This window comes from Pseudonaja textilis, chromosome 1, assembly GCF_049901715.1.
Source record: "Pseudonaja textilis isolate UNSWEBS1 chromosome 1, rPseTex1.2, whole genome shotgun sequence".
Classification (NCBI taxonomy): domain Eukaryota; kingdom Metazoa; phylum Chordata; class Lepidosauria; order Squamata; family Elapidae; genus Pseudonaja; species Pseudonaja textilis.
Window position 1 is genome coordinate 308,439,848 of NC_141990.1, and position 18,535 is coordinate 308,458,382.

Consider the following 18,535-nt stretch of genomic DNA (forward strand, 5'->3'; position numbering starts at 1 on the left):
CATTAATTAATTGAGTAAGAAATCCCTGGAGCAGAATGGCTAATGAATGTCGATTTGCAACAGGCACAAGTGGACCATGAATAAAAAAGCAAACTCACCTTTTCCCATCACTTTAGTAAACTGTCCTGGGATGTCCCCTTCTGGCAAAGGGACACCTCCAGTTTCCCCCTCACAACCAGGTAAGCTGTGGTGCTGCATTCCTCCTGAGGCAGAGTCCTTGCAATCCAACCCTGGGTTGTCTGAGCCAATCAGAGAAGTTGGTCGGTGGAGATGAGAAGTGTGCTCATCCACTGACAGGTTCCGTGAAGCGTATGCTTTGATTGGGGTAAGGATCATTTGGTGAAGCTCCTGCAGAGGGAGGCGCAGATTGCCTCCTTCTAGGATATCCTGCGGGTAGCAAAACAGACCCACCTGTGAGCGTCTCAAATCCTGAACCATCCCAACATGTCATAGTTCTGAGCCAAGCAGGAGTATCAATGAAACATCAATAGAATTGGCATAAGATAAATCAGAAAGATGACCCAAAGAAGAAACCTAAATAACATTTAACACCTGACAAGTCAGCAGAATATAAGACACTAAAAATGTCATTTTAGCTTTGGTTCATACATTGCAACCAAACATGACTTGCTTAATCTTTTTGTATTATTTGTAAAATAAATAAAAGCCAGTTGGGTTTGATGCTAAAACCCTAAATAATTGTTCATAAATAATGATCACTGAGTTTACACACCCATCTAAGCCAAAACTGTAAGAAACATGCTGCCTTGATTCTGTGAAATCTGGGTTCAAATCCTTATTTTAATGAAATCTAGATTAAAATTCTTGCTCCTCCATATAATTTCCTATTTTTTTAGTCAATCTAGAATAAATTGATGGGAGGATTGATGAAAATCAACTCACTCCTAACAAATGGCTCTCTTCAGCAGATCTAGTGAAAAGGAGCTCACTGTCTCCATCAATAATTTGTATGTGATCCTTACTCTCACTTAGAAGATTTTCCTAATGTTAAATTAGAAATAATTTCGACATATTTATATACTGAATTGCAACCTAGAAACTATCAGTCATTTTTGTTAGGAAGATTGACAGGTAATGGAATTAATCAACTTTGTACAATTATAGTTCCCAGCCTCTACTGGGAGAAACCATGACATTGGACCCTCTGTTAAGAATATAAGATCAAAGGTCCATCTACATTAACATCCTCTTTCCAACATGGCCAGCTTCCATGTAAACAGGTGATAAATTTTTTTCCTGTTTTTTGTTTCTGTATTCAAAACTTATTCCTTGGATATGAACGATCCATTTCAGTATCAAAGTTAGCAAAACAAAATAATTTAATTTAATAATATTAAGCCTAAATATTTTGTCTTGAAAGAAACAAAAGTACTCCGAAGAAGCCACTGTTATAGCTAACTTTCCCTTTAGACAATCTTAGCAAGTCTTATCAAACTTCGTTTCTTATCAATAGCTCTAAACACTTCCATAACCTACTATATTGCACTGTTCACACAATTCCATTTATTCTTCACTGTTTTTCATGACTCCCTAGATGAGAATATTCAACTGGAGCCACAATGTTTACGTATAAAGTAACTAAAGAGTGTGACATCTAGATGGATTTAGATCAGAAGTAGGAACATGGTTTCAATGGTGCAAAGTGGTGCTTCTGCTGCAGCCCCATAATATGTCAAAAGCCTGGTATGTGAAAAAGCTGATGCTTGTTGTGTGAAAAAGCTGACACTTCATGAGATCTGATGCAAGACTGCTAAAAAAACCCAAAACCCTCTTCAAGATGCTGCAGAAACCCAAGTACGATTGTGAACATGTCACACAATATTATGTGTGTTTCTGATAATCCCACACAAGATCTGATAGTAAAACATTTTTGAATCTCACCACTGATGAGAACTCTTGCGAGTGACCCTGTTAGCTTTTAGATGAAAATATACATTTTGAGAATAAGATTACAACACTTTAAAAGGAGGGAGAGAGAGGAAGAAAGCTTTCCATGACTGCATGCTCATGAATACAGACCGAGTGGGCTGGACAACATGAGAATGTATAATGGCGAGCAAATTCTGTCCCTTCCTAATTGGGTACTCGCATGCTGGAACAAAGTAGGGCCACTTTATTGATTTTTCTGTTAGCTTAGTTACAGGGCTTATATATCCCTCCAGTCAAAGCTGACTCTGAACAGCTTGCTTGCCTTGTTCACACAAATAAGGTTAAACTGTATAGTTTAAAATACCAATACAATATAATAAAAACAAAGTCCCTGAGAGAAATGGGACTCCACTTTCATTAATCTTTAGAGTACAAAATGGAGCAGATCTTAACATTCCCACCCCCAAGGCCTGTTGAAAAAGTGATTTCTGCAGCCAAAATTCAAGCAGGCACCAATTTGAAATCCTTCAGCAGGGAGCTCTTTTAGACTGACCCCAAGAGATGAGAGGGCAGGAGCTCCTACCTTGGGCAGGTAGCATCAGCTTGCAACCTACCCTGCCGACTTTCCCGGTGACCTTCTAAGGAAGTCACTGGAGAAGATTGCAAGTGGCAATCACATGATTACAAGGCTCTTGGCAAGTGGCAAGTGGTCGTAAGTGTGAACGGGTTGCCAAAATTCAAGACTCTAATTACATGGCTGCAGGAGAAATGGGGCCACGTTTTGCAATGATCAGAAGTGCCTTTACAGGCCGTTATTAATTCTGAGGCTGTTGTTAATTCAAACTGTCATTAAACGAACATTTGTAAGGTTTTCCCTTCTCAATTGAAAATCAAAAACCCATCCCCTGCACTCACTAGTCCATCACATGTCCAATCAACCATCGTCCCAACTGGGGACATCCCTCCAGACACTCCTCTCCAGGTGCAGGGTACCTTGGCTTTTGAGAAGAATGTGGTTGAGTCTAATCTTCCACCTCTCTATGAAATCCCCCCTCCCAAATTCCCAGGCACAAATTGTAGCAGCCTCGAAGCTTCTAAATAAAATAAGGCTTCCAAGGCCGACACATTTATTTGCAGGAAAGTCACATGACTTTTAGGAGCCATGGTGGTGCAGTGGTTAGAATGCAGTATTGCGGGCTAATTCAGCCTGCTGCCAGGAGTTAGATCCTCACCGCCTCAAGATTGATTCAGCCTTACATCTTTAAGAGGTGGAGAAAATGGGGAGCCAGATTGTTGGGGGCAGTATGCTGACTTTGTAAACCGCTTAGAGAAGGCTATAAAGCACTATGATGTGATAGATAAGTCTAAGTGCTATTGCTATGATCACTACCTGTGGCCTTTTTGTGAATTTCCAGCAAAAAAAAAAAGCCCACTAGGGAAGCTGGAATCATAAAATGACTATTGAGTTGCTTAACAACCAAACTGATTTGCTTAATGACTGTTGTAGAAATTGTTGTAAAATTGACTATGACGTGACTTATGATTACAATGACTTATAATGGAAATTCCAGCCCCAGTTGTGGTTTTAAGTTGGGGACTACTTGTATTTATCTCTTCTTTATTTATGGTAAAAAAAAGTTTGAAATTCCTTCAAGAGAAGCCTGTTTCCTGGTGACTACATCAATGTCATTTTCTTGGTCAAAGTACAGAAGAATTCTTTGCTTTCTTCTAGGACTTTTTTTCATAACCTAGTCTAACTTACTGCCTTAGAATTTACTGGATGTCTCTTACTCAAGGCTAACCAAGTCTGATCCTATTTATCTTTGTTTTAGATCCGCCAAGACTAGGAAAGTGCTGCCACCGAATTTTGTTCCTTCTTTCTGTAATCTTTTTTTTTGTATTCATCTCAGTTTTATTCTCCTTGTATTCCATTTCACTTCAATAATTTCTCTATTGCTTTTGAAGAACATGGTGCTATATTCATACAATATGCTTAATCTGGTAAAGATCTAATAACTGCAACCATACAGGTCAGTAATCTTGTTTGTCATAATTCTCTAGTTGAGTGGTCTATGCTTAGATATTGCATGGACTCACACAAATGGGTCACTCTGGAATCACATCTCCTTCAAGATTTGTGCAGCCTCAATCCTGCTGTTTTACAGGTGAATCTTGTAGACCTTACTCTTTTTGGGTGGCTTGTTAATCTTTGTGAACTCTCTCCACTCTCGCACAACCATTTTTATTCTTGTTTTAATTGAATATATTGATGTTTTAACCCCTTGTAAGCCATCCTGAGTCATGTGTGAATAGATAGCCACAGAAATACTGAATGAATGGATCAATGAATGAAGAAGGTATGTATGTGTGTAGGTAGGGTAGGTTGTAGATCACAATTCCTAAACCAAAAGTCATACCCAGTTGTGGGAAAGGAAGTGACTATGTTATATATAGCAATTCATCAGTACAGAGGTATACATATAGGCAAAGAGCTTCAGAGCATTATCCATACATTTAGCTGAAGTAATAGCCAAACTCTCATTTGTTTTTAAAGAAAAAACAGACAGTACTTACTCTTTCCAAGGATTTGAGGAGATTCTGCCTCTCTTTTAACTTTTGGATACTGATCACAATCTTATGCCTTGCACCTTTGGTAACATTCTGCAACAGAGACATAGAACACAATATTAGTACACATATACAGGATTGTCGCACATGGGGGAAACACAGTTAATCACTCTAGACTAAAGCAACCTATATGTGATGAGGTTCCAATAGGTCCTAGCCACTTAACTATTTAGATCAATACAGAACCAGCATTATAACATTGGTAGATGCTAAATGTATAGATGTATGAAAGCTGGTAAAATTACTAAATCTTAAGAAAGTTTACTAGATTCCAATATTCTTATGAGAATCCTTTGAGCAAATGAGTTCATCATTGATAGGTTAGAGTTTAGGTTGCAATCACTGCAAACCTTGTTATAATTTGCTTATCATAATTACATACCAGATTTCAGATGTCTGAGGCAGGGTGCTCTGGTATAGTACATAGTATTATGGCCCCCAAGGCCTGAAAAATCTGCTGAATCTTTTAGAACGAGTCAAAATGTGCCTGATCAAGACCTAATTGCTTCCAATCTTAATTATTTAATTCGTTAAAGAGAGATGGATGCTTTTCAGTCACACAAGATTTCTGTTCCAGTGAAGAAAGCTTGCCGGTGGTATAGATCAAAGGATTTGATCAAGAGCTTTGGTGGCACAGTGGTTAGAGTGCAGTACTGTAGGCTATTTCTGCTGACAGCCAGTTGCCTGCAATTTGGCAAATCGAATCTCACCAGGCTCAAGGTTGACTCAGCCTTCCATCCTTCCGAGATGGGTAAAATGAGGACCCAGATTATTCGGGGAAATGTACAGACTCTGTAAACTGCTTGGAGAGGGCTGTAAAGCACTATAAAGCAGTATATAAGTCTAAGTGCTATTGCTATTTCCCTAATCTCTCTCTCGATCTAGAATGAGTGGAGATTCGGGAGGAAAAATAGAAGTGGTGATTTCATCAGATGAAAAAGGACCAGGTATCCTCTGATCTTTAATTCTATCTACCAGAGCATTCAGAGTGCACCTTAGTTCAGAGAACATTCCCTCTGGTCAAAAGAAAAGACAGTTTGCCAAATAAAAGCCTGTATAAAAGCTTTTGTAAGGCTGGCATTTTCTTGTAGCCATAGGAGGAAACATACCAGTTAAAGCAGTACCAGTCATTAGTGAGGATAATGGTTCAGACTAAGAACATCTCTTTCCTCCTTCAAATCTGGTATTTATTTGTATAAGCATTTAGGCAGAATTAGTGCTAATAAAAAAAGTGTTTAATCTGCTCTTAAATTGGATGATCATCAGATAATTGGGCATCAAATGGCCAAAGCAACTCAGAAGCTATTTTTTTAAGCTAGATAATCTAACATACTTGAGCCTCAAGATGACATTCTGTCAAGGACATCATTTCATCATAGGTCATCTGGGAAAAAAGGGCAGCATACTTATGGAGACGCAGACTTTTGAGCCAGGCAGGAACATCTATATGTGGAACAGACAAACACAACAATTACATCTTAAGAGTAGCAGAGCAATCATTAGGATAATCTGCTCCATAACCAGCTGCTTGGGCCAATGGCAAAAATTATTTTAAAAATTATAAATAATTATACCAACAATGAACAAGAAATACAATTATACAAACTATAGTGAAAATCTGAGATTAAAACTACATAAAAATCCTTGCCTGTAGGTAAGAGTTCCAGTGGATTTTACTCCACTAGTCATAGCCGACTTTAAGGGGCATTGCTCATCTCTATTTCTAGGCCATTGAGCCAACACTGTCAGAAGACATTTCCACAGTCAAGTGGCCAGCATGACATGTCACAAAATAGAGTGTTCTTTCCTAGTAAAAATACCTTTCTTCTGAATCTATGGAGTCAAGGGTTTTCTTTCGTAGGGATTGATTGGAGATAGTCCTGACACATGGCTTCTAAAAATATCCATGTCGTGCTCTTCAAAACAATGATCTGATGTCAAATGATTTATACAGGGCAGGGTATCGTTCAGACACAACATCAATGGTATTCTAGAGAATCCTGTTTTATTGTGAAGGAACAGTGGGCTTACGTACAGGGCCTGTTTGCTCCCACCTCCTTCCTTCCATTAAACTATATAGCTAAACAAAATTTCTATCTGTTTATTAGCAGATAGATCATGATCCTTGTTTGCCATTTCCAAAGTTTCCAAAAAAAGAAAGAAGAAATCCCACTTTGTGATCCTGACTGTAAAGAAAGTAGGATACCAAGATCTATAATTAGGATTCTATGCTTTCATAATCATTCCTGCTTTTTTAGCCTTTTATAGCAGTAGGAAGAAACAGAAGGCAGAGTATTCATGATAAGGCTGAACTCTCCAGATTCCAAGCACATTGTAATGCTTGTAGCATCAAAATAATCTGCTCTTTTAAGCATTTGCACTTGTGAAAGTTTGCAATAGGGATACCAACTGAGTAACCAACTAATTAAACCATGTTCCTCTCCATTAAAAATTACCGACAAACATGATAAATTTCTGGCAAAATAATAAATTAGACATTATTTTCTCTGCTGTGCTGAATTGTGTTGTGAAGAATCTGACATTTTACTTTTATTCTCCATAGATTTTTTACAAGATTCAGGATCATGGTGGATACCAGATTGCACACTTATACAGTCCCTAAGCAATAACTGCATGGCTTGAATTTATGCTAATTATGAAATGCAAATTAGTAGCTCTCCACTAACAGGTTTGGAATTTAGCCCTTTTTACTGAGCTGCCATTCTGACATTGCTCGAATAGTTGTGTTTCCTCTTTGCATTCTTTAATCTAAAGCTGGGGGATCCTGGGAGTTGAAGTCCACACATTTTAAAAGTTCCCAAGTTTGAAAAAGAATTATTTCAACCAAAGCAGGGAAGCCTTACACAAGTCTTCTAAGCATCATTTGAAGCAATGTGAAGAGAAGTAAAAGCACAACTCCCACAAAACTGCCCCCTTGAGAAGCAGAATGAGACATTGGAAAAAGGCCATTTCCTCATCATGCTTAGCTGTAAAGGAGAAGCAACAGATGGGACCAGCTAACTCCTGGTTAACATGCCATGGCATAGATAGAAGTACACATGGAAGGTGATAACAAAAAAATCCCGCTTATGCTGATGCAGAAGCCAGAAATACTCTGCACACAGGCGTATTTTCAAATTGGGGTCATCTAGATGGGTTGCATGTCAACTCATAATCCTTAGTCAGCAAGGACTTATGTACACACACCTGGAGGAATAAGGTCCAGGATACTTATTATATGTATTATTTAATGGAACTGCGTAAGAATAGGAGAGACTTGTACTATCCAATTAAATATGGGTAGCACTCGACTTATTTATTGACTGTCCAACATTACGGCACTGAAAAAGTGACCATTTTTCACACTTTTCACACCATTGTAGCATTCCTTCTGATCATGCTTCTGATCACAATTGAGCCCAAAATTTCTGTTCCTAAGTGAGACAGAGGTTAAGTGAATTTTGTTCCATTTTATGATTCTATGATTTTTCTTGATACACTGGTTAAGTGAATCACTGAAATTTTTTAGTGAATCTTGGATGTTAAGTAAATCTGGCTTCCCCATTGACTTTGCTTGTCAGAAGGACATGAAAAGGTTACAGGACCCCCGGGACACAGTAAATATGATCAGTTGCCACGTATCTGAATTTTCATCACATGACCACGGAGATGCTACAATGGTCATGTCACTTTTTTTCAGTGCTGTTGTAATTTCAAACAGTCACTAAATGGACTGTTGTTTAAGTTGAGTATTACCTATGCGGTTTGAGGCCGATGGTTCCATTTAACAATTTGAATTGATATTAAGCTGGGAAGAGGCAACCAAGCACCCACCCAGTCTGAATGTGTAACTCCCATCCTGTATTATTCAAGCCTGGTGATTTGGGACTTACGGGATATGCAATCCAGAATTTTTAAATATCTCCATTTTGCCTTTTTCCTGCTTTAAACACAGACCCATCTTCTGCCATATGACCCTCCCTGCCCAATCAGGTCAGACTTTCTGGCTTGGACACTGAGCAGTCAGGACTAATTGGTACCTGAACGGGAGACCACCAGGAATCCTTATGGTTGCAAATTAGGGAAAAATTAACCTGGAATCAATCAGTTGAATAACTTGCCTTAAGAAATTGTAGGTGTTCCATCACTGGAGGTTTTTAAAAGAAAAGATTGGACAACCATTTGTCTGAAATGGTATAGGATCTCCTGCCAGAGCATGGGGTAGGGCTAGATCTCCAAGGTGTTAAGATATTGAGATTTAAGAGCTGACTAGCTGTAAAGCTGATGCAATGTAAGACTGATGCAGTGTAAGGCTGATGCAATGAAGATGAATCAGCATTGGTATTGCCGGTTTTAGACTAAGAAGGGGTCCACAGAAGTTTTACCACTTTAAGAGGGGTTTATATAAGGCAGCCATTAGAGGGCGTATTCTTTCTCCTTGTGCCCTGTATCCATTGCAGAGTTCTCCATGTAGAGTTAAGAAGATTGAATGCTTGTCGCATATTTGCCTACCACATATATTTCTGTATATGTCTTGTATATAAACCACTGTTAAATGTCTAAGTCTCTGTGTGCTGTGTTTTGCTCCTGGGTTGTCTCATAATAGTAGTCACGCTGCAAACACTCTGACACAAGGTCCCTTTCAGCTCTGTTATTCTCTTAAGACAAGGCCAAGAATGCCTTTGTTGTTCAACTACTGTATTGTTTGCTGTGGTGTGTGTCAAGGTTGTAATTTTATTGGCTATATGGGGAAAAGACTCAGATGGGAGAGAAAGAAGGTTGCACAGTGCCTACAATTTTGCTAAACAGCCTGCTCTTCCAGTAGACTCATTAGTTCTCTTCATTTTGTGTCATGTGTGTGTATTTGATATGCATAAACCAGAACTCCAGCACTCTTTTCTTCTCAGCCAGCTATTCCAAATATATTTTTTCTACTGAGTGGGCTCACATGCTTGCTGGTTTATTAATCAGTGTTTATCAAATATAGAGCAACTACCTGCCTGCACAACATAATAAGTAAAACAAAATAAACCAAGTTATGGTTCAATGCAAAGGACGAACCCAGTATAAGGAACTGTAATGAATAAAATTGGGGGAAGAGAGGAGATGTTATCTAGGAAACAGAGAAGAGATGCAGGACTCCACAGTCACTTAATGGCCAGAGAAAGAAACTTAAGAAAGATCTGCCCTAATGGATTCAAGCAGTTAAAATGAAAGCAGGAAGTTTGGGCCTTCAGACTTGCACAGTTCTGTTAAAGGAGCCTTACAATAAAGTATAATTAGTTCACTTTGTTGTGTTTTCTCTCTGGTTTGGCTGGGAGGGCTAATGTGCTTCATACTTTCTGTATTGAAATTTGGATTGCAGGATGTGATATTTTTTCACCTAGCTTGATAGCTGTCCTAGGGGAGACATTCCATCTCAGCTAATAAATAAACTGGAATAACTTCTGCAAATCAACCTGTTTAATGGAAGAGTTTTAAACTGCAGCCTAAGGTCAGAAATGGAATGAAAATTTCTCCATATTCTGTTTTTGAAGAATGTGTTTCAAACAACTTCAGGACTTTGTGTGAATGTAGGCACACATGTTGTTAAGCAATCAGGACAGGAAGGGAAAACGTTCATTTCTTTCCACTCACCTTTCATACCACTCCCTTCTTCCTGGAATGTGTTACGAGTAGAAGTCTGATCTTCTAAATGTTCACTCCCACCACTGCCTGAGGAGGCTACACTGCTTTGCGGAGACAGGGGGGCATGATCGGAAGGGATGCCCTGGGGTCCCCTATCCCGCAAGTCCTCATGAGACATCCATCCATGTCCGAGGGGCTGGCTAGGCACAGTCATGGGTGGGGTGAGGGACACAGACCGTTTCAGAGGGCTGTGATGGGTCTGACTTGAGAGAACTGAAACAAACAAGGTGGAAAACAAATTAAAGCAAGCTATTTCTCCCCCAATGGTTAGCAGATCAAAGCAAACCTTGAATGCAAGTCACCATTTAAACTAGTAGTTCTTAAATGGTTTGACCCAATTACTCCTTTTTCTGGTCTGACATTACTGCCACCAAAAAACCAACCTACTTGACGGTTCTTTTATACAAGAGTGTTGACAATGGCAGCCTGAAACTGGATTGTGAACTCACAAACAAGCAATTTTAAATTGCTCCATTAGTCCCAGGATATGTACAAGTCCCTTGGGGGTATTTACCCTTACTTTAAGAACCATTGGCTTAACGTATGAATTGGACAAACATGTCACTTTCATTAAGTTGCATTTTTAATCTGATAAAAATGTTCTTGCTGAGTCACTACTTCAATATTTTACTTTGCATCCTTTAAGCAAAGTGATCCACTAAATCAGGGGCATCAAACTCGTAACCCACGGCCCAGATGCGTCATGCACTGGCCACGCCCACCTCAGTTTAGTTAAGTGGGGGGAACTCACAATACGTCACGTGACAACAATGTGACAAGAGTTTGACACCCCTGCACTAAATGAATACAAGTCAGTTTATCATAATGTCTGAAACCTCCACTACATTACATACAATATCCATCTGGTGATAAAATTAGTATTGTATTAAGTGGCATTACTATCACAAAACTGATATTTTTTCTCTTAGTAAGGGTCATTTCTACTTAAAACATACAATGCAGGTAGTCCTCTACTTACAATCATTTGTTTAGTGACCAATTGAAGTTACAATGGCAATGAAAAAAATGACTTACAATTGGTCCTTCACAGGACCATCACGGCAACCCCATGGTCATTTGATCAAGATTTACATACTTGGCAACCAGCTTATATTTACGTCCCTGGTTCATATGATTGCAACCTTCCTATCTGATACGCAAAGTCGACTGCATGATTCATATAACTGCAGTGATTTGCTTACCAACTGTGGCAAAAATGGGCAGAAAATGGGGTGTGACTCACTTAGCAACTGCCTTGCTTAGCAATGGAAATTCTCATCTCAACTGTGGTTATAAGTCGAGATTACAACATCACTGAAACACAAGTGTGTATTAATTAAGGAAGGAAATTTGACCTATAAGAGATGGATTGTGCCTAGTGAAGGGTGTTTGCCAGCTCCATTTTCCCTCTGTGGTTTACTCAAGAGATGGTGTAGGGTTTCCTGCTTGGCTGTGGGGGGGCTGGACTAGATGACTTAAGAGTACAAGGTCCTTCCAACTCTGTTAATCTGTTGATCAAGGAGAGACCCAACTGAAAACTATAGAGAAACTTCCCGACAGAACAATTAATCAGTGGAATGGCTTCCCTCCAGAAATTGTGGGTGAACACTGGAGGTTTTTAAGAAAAAATTGACAGCCATTTGTCTGAATGATATAGTCTTCTGCTTGAGATGGGAGTAGATTAGAACAGGGGTTGCCAAACTTTTGGACCTCAGGGACCACCTAACTCATAATTTTAAGTCCCTGGAAAAATTTTTAAAAAGTCTGCAGGAAAATTCCCCACCCCATTTTCCGACTGATAGATCATTATTTATTTAGAGACTTTTGGCTTAATGCAAGGAGAGCAGCAGAAGTTTTTCTTTCTCTCCCCCAAACTCTGCCAGAAATGAGTCTTTGTGAGACTTGTGCCGGCGCAGCCTCTTGGAGCAGGATGGGTCCCAAAGACTCATTTCTGAGGGAGTTTGGGGGAGAGAAAGAAAGACTTTCTGCTGCTTTCCTTGTGTGCAGGCAAAAGCAGAAGAAGAAAGAAAAGGGAAGAAGCAGCCCGGTGGCCAGGCGAGGCACGTGGAGCGCATGGGGTAAGTTCCTCCCCTCCGCCCCTTCCCCCCTCTCCTCACTACCTCGTGTTGTTCGCAATGCAAGAGATGCAAGCCTTCTGTTCCCACAGGCCATGTGGGTGGCGCAGCCTTGTGTTCCCGCGCAGCCTGGATTGCTTTGGGGGGTGCTTTGGGGGTGACATTTCTCTGCGGACCACTAAAATTTTCTTGTGGACCACCAGTGGTCCCTGGCCCACTGCTTGGCGACCACTGCATTAGCAGAGCTCCAAGGTCACTTCCAGCTCTGTTATTCTATTGTTCTGAACGTTTCACCTCCAGAAATTGTGGACGCTCCAACGCTGGAAGTTTTTAAGAAGAGATTAGATTTGCCTGAAATGGCATAGGGTTTCCTGCTTAAGCAGAAGTGTTGGAAGACCTCCAAAGGTCCCTTCCAACTCTGTTATTCTGTTCTATTTTTTTTTTCTTAGTTTAAAATATATTTCCTTCCTTGCCTGTGCTTCCGAGATCTATGCGTTGGGTCACATCTTCACATGCATCCTTATTTCTATCACCCCCTAAACCCCTTTCTGCATGTCCATCAAACCCACCAAAATACAGTGAATAAACTTCTTTTCCCCCAAACTAATATGATGATACTCTGCCGTGTTCCTCAACAACAGATGTCTTGTTTCCTAATAAAGTAAACAGATCTGAGGTGTACCGGAAGACATATTACACAACTGCTGTAACTGTAAGAACGTGATGTTTCTCCTCATGCAGAGAAAGCAGTACAATGAAATTATTTTCAGAAAAGAGCATTTGGGAAGAGGGGGGCATTTGGAGAGAGCGTGTGTCATTTCAAGTCAGTTTTTGACTCTTGGAAACTCCCTGGAAAAGGCCCTGCAGTTTTCTTGGCAAGCCTTTGGGAATGGTTACCACTGCCTTCTTCTTTCTAAGGCTGGGAGCGTGTGACTAGCCCAAAGTCTCTCAGCTGGTTTTGTGCCTAAGGAAGGACTAGCACTCACAGTCTCCCAGTTTTTAATCTCTCCATCTTTAACTTGACGTCCCTATCCTAGGGGCTGATGATTGACACATCTGAAGGATGCTAAGCTGGGAAGCAGCACTCCTATGTTTTATTTTATTTATTTATTTATTTGATTTGTCAATCGCTTACAAGATAATAGGTATAAGTATATACGTAGTTATGAATACATGAAATGGGTACATATAAGAAAAATAATAGGTCAGGGACGGTAGGCACATCAGTGCGCTTATGCATGCCCTCTACAGACCTCTTAGGAAAGGGGTGAGGTCAATAGTAGACAGTCTAAGGTTAAAGTTTTTGGGGTTTGGGGAAAAAAACAGAGTCAGGTAGAGTATTCCAGACATTGACCACTCTGTTGCTGAAGTCGTATTTCCTGCAATCAAGTTTGGTGCGTTTAACCTTGAGTTTGTATCTATTGTGTGCTCTTGTGTTGTTATGGTTGAAGCTGAAGTATTCATTGACAGGTAAGTTGTTGCAATGTATGATTTTATATACCATACTTAGATCAGTCCGAAGACGGCGTAATTCAAAGTTTTCTAGGTCTAGAATTTCAAGTCTGGTGGCATAAGGTATTCTACAACAAGTAGAGGAGTGGAGAACTCTTGAATGTCCCTTTATCCTACAACTTTCTGTACTTGCAAATTGGTTTAAAAAGAAATGGAGGGATGCATTATGTTTGCAGCGGTATTGAACATTATTATCTATGATTCATATATATTTTTAGTGTGGATTAGGTGAAGCACCTTAAATGCCTGGCATTTGGAAGGATGGCTAAATGGATTTTCAGAACTAATCAATAGACTATAACTAGTCTTTGTTCCAGTAAAAGGTACATTTCCTTACCAATGCATTGCTGCTGTTTTCAAACAAAAATCATTGCTGAATGTATATATATTTGCTTTTCACCTTCACAGATATTCTACAACCAAACTAAACTTACTCAGATTCTGGAACTAGGAGGTGGCTGGTACATTATTTCCTATGAATACATTTTAAAAAATGTAACATTTTTCTGAGCTGCGTCTCATTTTATCAGATACATGGAGTGGCTAAACAGATATCCGACTGAAATTGGGATAAATTGGGAGATAGGATAGTTATGCAAATGCAATATTACATATGAGACAGATTACATTATCAACCAACAACTAAAATGTGCTAAAAACCATTATTTTTGTGGAGACTTTTTGCATCCTGGAACTACATTATACCATATAGACCTATTTCTTGGAAGCACAAAAAAATCTAACTTGAGGCACTCAAAAAAAAAAAAAACCTATGAAAGCAGCAAGCATATAAAATGGAGATCTGCTCAAAAGGTGGTCCTTGACCTACAATCATAACGGAGCCCAAAATTTCTGTTGCTAAGCAAGGCAATTGCTATATGATATTTTCTGCTACAGTTGTTAAGCAAATCACTGCAATTGATAAGTGAATCATGCAGTAATTAAACAAATCTGATTTCCCTCACTGACTTTGCTTTTAAGAAGCTCGCTGGGAAGATTACAAAGGGTGATCACATGACCCAGGGACAGTGCAACTGTCATAAGTACATGTCAGTTGCCAAGTGCCTGAATTATGATCACATGACCATGGAGATGCTGCAACGGTCGTAAGTATGAAAAATGGTTATGTCACTTTTTTAAAATGCTGTTGTAACTTAAAACAGTCACTAAATAAATGAATGGTTTTAAGTTGAGAACTTACCTGGAACTATTTAGCAATCAAGACTCACTTTTTAAAAAAAATATTTGACTTGTCACATTGACTTGGATTTCAGGAGGCGGAGAGTGCAACTTGGGGTTAAATTCAATTACTTACAATTTTCCATTTTTTGTGAGCACATCAAGTTTGGTTTATTAAATTGTTTTACAAATATTTGTGGTAATATATTGATTGATATGTTTGCATTCCATCAAATTGGTGCTGACTCTAACCAACCACATAACTCTTCCGGAGGATGTCTTTTTCCCAACCTGTCTCTTCAGGTTTTCTAGTGGTTCAGCCATCATCACATTCTAATTCAGTCCATCAACCTTGCTGCTTGGTTGTCCTTTTTCTCTTTCTTTCCATTGTTCCCAGCATTACAGTTTCCTGGTCTTTGCATAATGTCTCCAATAATATTTTTGCCACCATAAGTTAGAACCCTGGGTTGATTTGTTTTATCACTCACTTTTGCTTTCTTGGCTATCCATGGTAATCTCAAGAGTCTTCTCCGACATCAAAGACATCAATAACCTCTTCCTTCAAAGATCAAGTTTTGCTTCCATAAAGTATTACAGAAAAAAAACATTCTCTGCATGATTCTGACATGCCCTAGCCTCTGAATATCTTTTTCCAAGAACTTCACTGCTACCCAACTAAGTGCTAGCCTGCAGCATATTTCTTGATGCTTCCTTTATGGTTGATGGATTATCCTAAAAGGCAGAAGCTATCTCCACCACTTCAGTATCTTCACTGTCAGATCTAAAGCTGGTTGCTGTACCTGTTGTCACCTGCTTTATATGTTTAAACATAGGCTTATTTTCCCCCCGCCTTTGACTTTTGACTTTCAGGTATTAGAGATTCCAAATTATGTGCATTTTCAGTTATCAGAGCAATATCAATCACACTCTGCAGGTCATTGATGTATCTTTGTTCAATTTTAAAATCATTTTCCAGTCCAGCCTACCTCGATTTATATTCAGCATAAAGATTGAATGAATTAAGGAAAGACTACTGAGTCTTGTCTTACTCCTTTGCCAACTTGGAACTGGCCCGTTTTGCCGTGTTTTGTCTGGGTTCCTGGCTTCCTGTCTTGTGTAGTGTCTTCCCACAAGTTCATTCTGGGATTTCCTTTTTCTAAGGACATTCATGGTTGACACAACTGAAGGTCTTTCAATAATGAAAGAAAGCACAGGCTGACGTCTTGTTGGTATTTGTGGCTTTCTCAATTATCCAGTGTGCCTTAGCGATAATGTATCTTGTTCTTTAGCGTTTTCTACAATGAGAACTTCTGGCATATCTATTTCCATATGGAGCTCTAATTTGCATCAAATGATTCTAAGCATTATTTTGCTATTTATATTTTTTTCAACTGTATGTGCTTGAGACTACAATTTTGTCTGATAAAAGTTTCCCAAGAAATTTCTTAACATACCTAGTGAGGATATAGGATGACCATTTGACTGTTTTCCTATTCATTATTAGTGATTCTTGTAAATAGGGAAATTGCTCATCCTGAACTCTTTTAGTACAACACCCAGTCATTTGTTTGGATACTTTACTGTATTTTTTTTTATAAATTTTTATTGGTTTTTAAAAACAAATATAAACAAACAAAGCATAAAAACACCAAGCCATCTTCCATATGTGTACATACAGTGTGCCGGTTGGTTTACGAATTGTTTTGTGCTTCCATTTCATAGTCTTCAATTACAATTACATTGCATATAATCTCATATTTTCAATCAAAAATTAAATACCTTAGTATCATTATTAATCAATCATTTGACTGTACTTTTAATCATTCATGTTTTACAAGATAATCATAATTTACTTAGTTCGTTTTATAACAGTTCGTATTATCATCCCAAATCTATCCTAAAATCATTTTGTAGAGATAATAAGAAAGAAGTACATCTTTCTATATTTATTATTTTCTAATAATATTTCTACATATTTCATTACTTTATTTTATTGTCTAACCATTGATAGAATAGATCCCAAATTTTATAAAATTGTTTATCCTCTTGTTCTCTAATTTCAAATGTCAATCTACTCATTTCAGCACATTCCAATATTTTCTTAATAATTTCCCTCCTGTGATGGTATTTTCTCATTTTTCCAGTTTTTAGCAAATACAATCCTAGGTGCTGTTAATACATTTACAATCAAGTATTTCAAGTCTTTACTATATATTTCAGGTAAAATTCCCAATAAAAATATCTCTGGTTTCAAGTCTACATGTTTTTTTGTCATATTTTCCAACCACATGTGGGTTTTAGTCCAGTATTTTTTAGCATCCGCACAAGTCCACCACATATGGTAATATGAGCCGGGTGTCTGATGACATTTCCAACATTTTTCGGATTTATTCTTGAACATTCTTGCTATTCTTGTCAAGGGAAAATGCCACCTGTAAAACATCTTATACAAATTTTCTTTATATGCTGTTGACATTGTCATTTTATAATTTTGAGACCACAATTTTTGCCATTTCTCTAAATCGATCCCATATCCAAAATTCTTTCCCCAAGCAATCATAGTTTCTTTAACTTGTTCTTCTTCTAATTTAATTTCTAATAAATATCCATACAATTTTTTAATCACCTTTTCATCAGTACCTGTCAAAATCTTATCTAAATCAGTCAATTTATCATAGAAACCTTCCATTTTAGAATCTTTATCATACCTTGAATGTATTTGCGCATATGAAAACCAATTCATCTTTATACCTTGTTCCTCTAGTTTTTGTATAGATTTGAGTTCACCCTTTTCATTCAATATTTCACCATATCCAACTGTTTGTTCCTTTTTGTATATTACAGGATAAGAAAATGCTTCAATAGTCGATAACCAGACTGGAATTTTCAAATAACATTGTCTTTTAATCTTCTCCCAGTTTAACCACAGAGACTCCCATATATAATGTCTTCTAAAATACCCCTGTGTTTTAGTTCCTTTATACCATAAAAAAGCATGCCGTCCCAACAACAAGTCATGTCTTTCTAATGTCAACAATCTAGTATTTCTTAGTGTTATCCATTCCTTAACCCACATCAGATTTGTAGCTTGATAGTACAACTCCCAATTAGGCAAACCGAATCTTCCTCTAATTCTAGCATCTTGCAAAAGTTTTAACTTTATTCTCGCTTTCTTACTTTGCCATATATATTTCAACACAACTTTATTTAAATCTTCAAAGTAATCTTTTCCAAGCCTAATTGGAATTGTTTGAAACAAATATAAAATTCTGGGTAATATATTCATCTTGATTGTTGAAATTCTCCCTATTAGTGACAGTTGTAAATTTTCCCATTTTGCCAGATCTAGCGCTATCTGCTGTTTAAGTTTGATATAATTATTGTCTTTTAGTGTACTACATCTTGCTGTCAAATATATCCCCAAGTACTTGATCTTATTCGTGACCTGAATTTTCAATAGGTCTGCCAGTTCTTCCTTTTGTCTTAATAGCATATTCTTTGTCAAGATCTTTGTCTTATCTTTATTTATTTTCAAACCAGCCACCTTTCCATATGTCTCTATC

General features: G+C 38.2%; 1 protein-coding gene across 2 annotated transcripts in view; it reads right to left on the minus strand.

Moving 5' to 3' along the window:
- Positions 1 to 18,535, minus strand: part of SAMD4A (sterile alpha motif domain containing 4A) — a 152,111-nt gene that overhangs the window by 25,827 nt on the left and 107,749 nt on the right. The window contains exons 4-7 of one of the 2 annotated variants that reach the window (XM_026698717.2): positions 10,156 to 10,419; positions 5,852 to 5,961; positions 4,465 to 4,551; positions 99 to 387 (exon numbers count right to left, since the gene is read on the minus strand). In XM_026698717.2, the coding sequence (XP_026554502.1) occupies positions 99 to 387; positions 4,465 to 4,551; positions 5,852 to 5,961; positions 10,156 to 10,419 (750 nt within the window). The remainder of the gene's footprint in view (positions 1 to 98; positions 388 to 4,464; positions 4,552 to 5,851; positions 5,962 to 10,155; positions 10,420 to 18,535) is intronic. The other variant, XM_026698718.2, reaches the window with a different exon arrangement.